Genomic DNA, 6,000 nt, shown 5'->3' with positions numbered 1-6,000 from the left:
AAAGTACAATTCAACATTTTCTTTTAGGGAGACTTTTACTGAGACAAAATGACAAATACTAAGTGTCCAACTTCTCATTTGTAATTGTATGTAATTACATAGAAGTGAACCAAATGAACAAACTATGATACACAATTATATCATGAATACAATATTCCTTCCCTACAACAGTTGCAAGAGCAGCTAACAACTTACTCACAGACAACAATAATGTAAGTTCTATATGAGAGATGCCTGGTAGAGAATAACCAAATAAAGCAAAGAATACCCAGCACAAAATAGGAGTCTAAAGTCGGGTCAGTCCCTACTCCTTCTTTAGGCCCCTAATTAGTCCATTAGGGGTGTACGTGTGTGTGTGTGTGTGTGTGTGTTTGAAGGATAAAATGAGATGGCTAACTGCTAAGCAGAACTCTCATTCAATTCTTTTTTTTTTTTTTAAGATTTTATTTATTTATTTGAGAGAGAGAGAGCATGAGAGAGGGGAGATCAGAGGGAGAAGCAGACTCCCCGCCGAGCAGGAAGCCCGATGTGGGACTCAATCCTGGGACTCCAGGATCATGACCTGAGCCGAAGGCAGTTGCCCAACCAACTGAGCCACCCAGCCGCCCCTCTCCTTCAATTCTTAAAATTCTATCATTGGGGAAATGCATATTAAACATATTAAAATAACAACATACTACTACACATCTATTAGAATAGCCAAAATTTGGAATACTGACAATACCAAAGCAGGTAAGGATATGGAAAAATAGAGCTCTCATACATTGATGGAGGGAATGAAAAATTGTGTACAGCCACTTTGGAAGATAATTTGGGGTTTTTATCTTTTTGCAAAACAACATACTATACAATCCAATAATCATGCTTCTCAGTATTAACCAAAGGAGTTGAAAACGTATGCCCACACAAAATCCTGCACACAGATGTTTATAGCAACTTTATTTATAATTGCCAAAATTTGGAAACAACCAAGATGTCCTTCAGTAGGTGAATGATAAACTGTGGTATATCCAGACAATGGAATATCATTCAGCAATAAAAAGGAATGAGCTATAAAGCCATGAACAGACATGGAAGAACCTTAAATTCATATTACTAAGTGAAAGGAGCCAATCTGAAAAGGCTATATACACTATGATTCCAATTATAAGACATTCTGGAAAAGATAAGACCATTGAGACAGTAAAAGATCTGTGATTGCTGGACTGGGGAGTGAAGGAAAGAATAGAGCACAGAGGATTTTTAGGGCAGTGAAAATGCTCTATATAATATTATAATTTGGATATAGGTTATTATACATTTGTCCAAACCCATAGAATATACAACACTAAGGGTGAACCATTACGTAAACTATGGACTTCGGGTAGTTAGGATGTGTCAATGCAGGCTCATTGATTATAACAAATGTACCCCTTTGGTGAGTGTTTTTGAGAATGGGAGAGGCTATGCATTGGTGGGGCAAGGAGTATATGGGAAATCTCTTATACCTTTTTTTGATTTTGTTATAAACCTAAAAGAGCCAAAAAATCCTAAATTTTTAAAAGTATTTTATTGGAAATAGAGTTTACTAGTGAGAATCCAAAGTCAGCCCAGAAAGCCAGAAAAATAATTCCTTCTGTAACACCAAGGTGAAAGATCGTAAAATAAAAACTGATGCTAATCTAAAAGCATGGGAGAGCCTATAAGATCAGGAGTGAGAAGGGTAAAATGGAATAGGTCCAGTGCTTCAGGATCAGTTGCCCAGGGTCTAAGAATAATAAAATAGTTTTATTTTTCATTTAGGTTTGATGAGCAGTGACAGTAGAATATGTGAAAATTTTTGAAAGTCAAAAATACATAATAAAAAGAAACATTTTTTCAATTAAATCAAGTTTTTATTTTGTTACACAGAGTGTTATGGAAAGTCCAACCTTTCAGAAAGACAAAGAGATAAACCACAATGATTTATATCAGCAGAAAATTTATAATTCTTATTACCTGATCTAAGCTCTCAATCCACCTGAGACTCACCTTACTTTTGTTTAAAGGATGACTCCAAAGAAAAGGAGACTGTGAAGAAGTGGACACTTACAAAAGGCAGTTTCTACTGTTGCACAGATTCCATTCTTAGTTTTACACATACTTTTTTTCCAGAGAGTTTAGTGAGTTTCAAATGCCTTATCCTCTCCTCTCCACTTAGAATGCTTTACAAAACAGGTCATACTGTCCTATGGCCTCAGTTAACAAAACGCAGGACTTGTTCTAACAAACAGCATGGGATAGGCTGTTAGCAATCTGTTTGGGGGAGTTGCTACCTCCCACTCCTCCTGTATCCACAAGCTAGCTCTAGAACCCTTCATAAGATAACATCCTGATGCCAACTATAGAGCAAGGACTTTCTATTTTCTCTCTGGGCCCACTCAAGTCGGGGCTTAAAACCCAGAGCAGGTTTCGGGCATGCAGAGGAGGGTGCTCCCATGTGTCCCAGACTAACTCTTCTCACTGAATTGGGAGTGTGATGCCTGGTGGCTAAACAACGCAATTTCAACATTTTCTGTCATGTCTTTTGCTTGTCAAATAGTCTAATAAAGTTTCATAGCTTCAGCTCCCAAATCTAAGAGGATAAAATTCTGATTTAAAGTTGGGTGTGAGAATCCAATATTCTCATAACACTAACACATGCATAATTCATAAACTCTGGAAGATAGATCTTGGAAAGCAGAAGATTTAAAAGTCTATGGAACTTCATCTTGTAAAGATTTTTGGTCTAAGTAATTCTAATAATTTCCAAGCTTTGCTTCTAATGGAATAATAATTTTCTAACCTATTTGGATATTTCATAAGTACACATATGTAGTTATATGTACTTGAAATATGACTAAAAATATTAAGAAAATCCCAACAGAACTCTTATAATTAGCCTAGATCTCAAACTAATCACATATCTCTGAAATAAAAGTTTATTAAATTTGTTAAGTTAAAATAGAGGTTATACATCAAATATCATTTTCTAACATCAAAATCCCAGCTTACTGCATACAAATTGGATTACTGGACATTAAATACTGTTTCTTTTTCTTTAAACATCAACAAGAGAAAATATTAGTAATGATGAATTATCCTTGTTGGTTTGACTTGGGTCCAAGCAAAGTATCTATTATATCTCCCTGAAAAGAAAAAGTCAAACAATTACAATGCAATAAAATATAAATTAAGAGGTAAAGGAGCCTTTAAAATGCCATTTAAAATTTATAAATTAGTGATACATATAAAGGGCATCCAATAAGATTGTAAAAAGTAAACAAACCAAAGTAAATTTAAATAGTAACAGTTACTTCCTAGTATAAGCCTGCTTTTTCCTATGAAAGACTCTTTTAATGGAGTTTGATAAACAATTTTATAAGGATTCTGTTAAGGGATCTTTTTTTTTTTAAGATTTTTATTTATTTATTTGACAGAGAGAGACACAGCGAGAGAGGGAACACAAGTAGGGGGAGTGGGAGAGGGAGAAGCAGGCTCCCCGCTGAGCAGGGAGCCCGATGCAGGGCTCGATCCTAGGACCCTGGGATCATGACCTGAGCCGAAGGCAGACGCTTAACGACTGAGCCACCCAGGCGCCCCAAGGGATCATTTTTTTGAATTAATTTTATTTTAGTATGATATGTTAGTCACCATACATTACATCATTAGTTTTTGATGTAGTGTTTCAGATTCATTGTTTGCGTATAACACCCAGTGCTCCATGCAATACGTGCCCTCCTTAATACCCATCACTGGGCTAACCCATCCCCCCACCCCCTTCCCCTCTAAAACCCTCAGGTTGTTTCTCAGAGTCCATAGTCTCTCATGGTTCATCTCCCCTTCCGATTTCCCCCCCTTCATTTTTCCCTTCCTACTATCTTCTTCCTCTTTTTTTAACCATATAATGTATTACTTGTTTCAGAGGTACAGGTCTGTGATTCATCAGTCTTACACAATACACAGCGCTCACCATAGCACATACCCTCCCCAATGTCCATCACCCGGCCACCCATCCCTCCCACCCCCCACCACTCCAGCAACCCTCAGTTTGTTTTCCTGAGATTAAGAGTCTCTTATGGTTTGTCTCCCTCTCTGGTTTCATCTTGTTTCATTTTTTCCTCCCTTCCCCTATGATCCTCTGTATTGTTTCTCAAATTCCTCATATCAGTGAGATCATATGATACTTGTCTTTCTATGATTGACTTATTTCACTTAGCATAATACCCTCTAGTTCCATCCACGTCGGGGTTTTTTGATGGCTGCAAATAGCAAGATTTCGGGGGTTTTTGATGGCTGCATAATATTCCATTGTATATATATACCACATCTTCTTTATCCATTCATCTGTTGATGGACATCTAGGCTCTTTCCATAGTTTGGCTATTGTAGACACTGCTGCTATAAACATTGGGGTACAGGTGCCCCTTCAGATCACTACATTTGTATCTTTGGGGTAAATACCCAGTAGTGCAATTGCTGGGTTTGTACAATAGCTCTATTTTCAACTTTTTGAGGAACCTCCATAATGTTTTCCAGGGTGGCTGCACCAGCTTGTAGTCCCACCAACAGTGTAAGAGGGTTCCCCTTTCTCCGCATCCTCGCCAACATCTGCTGTTTCCTGACTTGTTAATTTTAGCCATTCTGACTGGTGTGAGGTGGTATCTCATTGAGGTTTTGATTTGTATTTCTCTGATGCTGAGGGATGTTGAGCACTTTTTCATGTGTCTGTTGGCCATTTGGATGTTGTTAAGGGATCATTTTGACAGCTCCTGTTTAGCCTTAATATCTAAACCTCAATTTTCTCATCTGTAAAATAGCTTGTGATATTAATGGTATCTTAAACTCTTTCCTGACCTACGGTGCTTGATTTAGAGAGAGTTAAATATCTGAATTTCAGTATTTTATGTTTAATTTAATAATAATGATCTTTGTACCAAAGGGGTAAAATAATAATCTGTAAGAGGATGAAACCAAAGATGGAAGATGAGTTTTTAAGAAAGATACTGTGAAAAGATGGAATCGGAAGCAGAAGACCAGAGTTTTCTCTACTACACAGTGAAGGTGATCTTAAGAAAATCACTGATATCTGGGAATCTTAGTTTCCTTGAACGTATAATAGAAATATTAACAACCACTTCTAAAAATTATTATAAGAGTTGAATGAACTAATGTATGTAAAAGTGTTTTACAAACTCTGAAGAGTTATAAACACCTGAGATGGTATTACATAAGTCAGTCCTGTCTTTTAGCCTCTACTAAGGATGACATTCCCCATCCTTCAAGTCTTGACACAAAATCAGTTGCCAAGCTTCTTCTCAAACCCATCTCTTTCTAGTTCAGTCTCTCACTTGGACTAACACAGATCACTACTGTCATCTGTTCACTATTGTATCCTTAGCACCTAAAACAGACCCTGTCACATAGTACATACTCAGTAGATATCTGTTGAATGAATGAACTGTCTATACGTAAATACCCAAACTACAGAGAAAAAGATGGCAAACATTTATATACTGAAACAGAAGAATAGAAATAGTATCCAGGAGTGATTCTCCACAGGCTACCTCCAGAAAAAAAAGTTGCTTTGTGCAATGCCCCATTGAAATTAGCTTCTGCCAAGTACTTAAACTATAATTCTGTTCAATGCAAGACTTAGACCCAGCAACCAACCACAACCCACCAGAAGAGGAGGTGGTGCTTCAACAAACAATAATGCTAATGTGGTGGTAAATCCTGTTGACAACTAGCTACATCACCAAGTTATCACTGCAAAGCTTGGACCCTATACTCCTGATCATGCCAGGCATCAGGCTGATGTTACCCCTAGCCACAAACCCTGAGTTGGTAGGACAGGAGTGTTCTACTATGTCATATCACAAAAATATTCTGGTCCTTGAACACATCAGGGAGGTGCCAGAGTTTCAGAAATCATTTTGCTTAAAACATCCATAGCCCAAGGATCAAGGCTCTTCTCCAGCAGTGCAAGGCCACAGAGGATGA

At 37.5% G+C, this 6,000-nt stretch overlaps 1 protein-coding gene across 1 annotated transcript in view; it reads right to left on the bottom strand.

Annotated features, from left to right (window-relative positions):
- Positions 1–1,852: 1,852 nt before the first annotated feature.
- The window catches only part of DNAI4 (dynein axonemal intermediate chain 4), a 90,527-nt gene continuing 86,379 nt past the window's right edge, over positions 1,853–6,000 (bottom strand). The window contains 1 exon segment of the mRNA XM_035018317.1: positions 1,853–3,146. Coding sequence (XP_034874208.1) covers positions 3,096–3,146 — 51 coding nt within the window. The 3' untranslated portion in view covers positions 1,853–3,095.

This window comes from Mirounga leonina, unplaced genomic scaffold (assembly GCF_011800145.1).
Source record: "Mirounga leonina isolate KUSES-001 unplaced genomic scaffold, KU_Mleo_1.0 Mir_173, whole genome shotgun sequence".
Taxonomy (NCBI): domain Eukaryota; kingdom Metazoa; phylum Chordata; class Mammalia; order Carnivora; family Phocidae; genus Mirounga; species Mirounga leonina.
The sequence above is the reverse complement of the archived record's forward strand: the minus strand, read 5'-3'. Positions and strand labels throughout refer to the sequence as shown.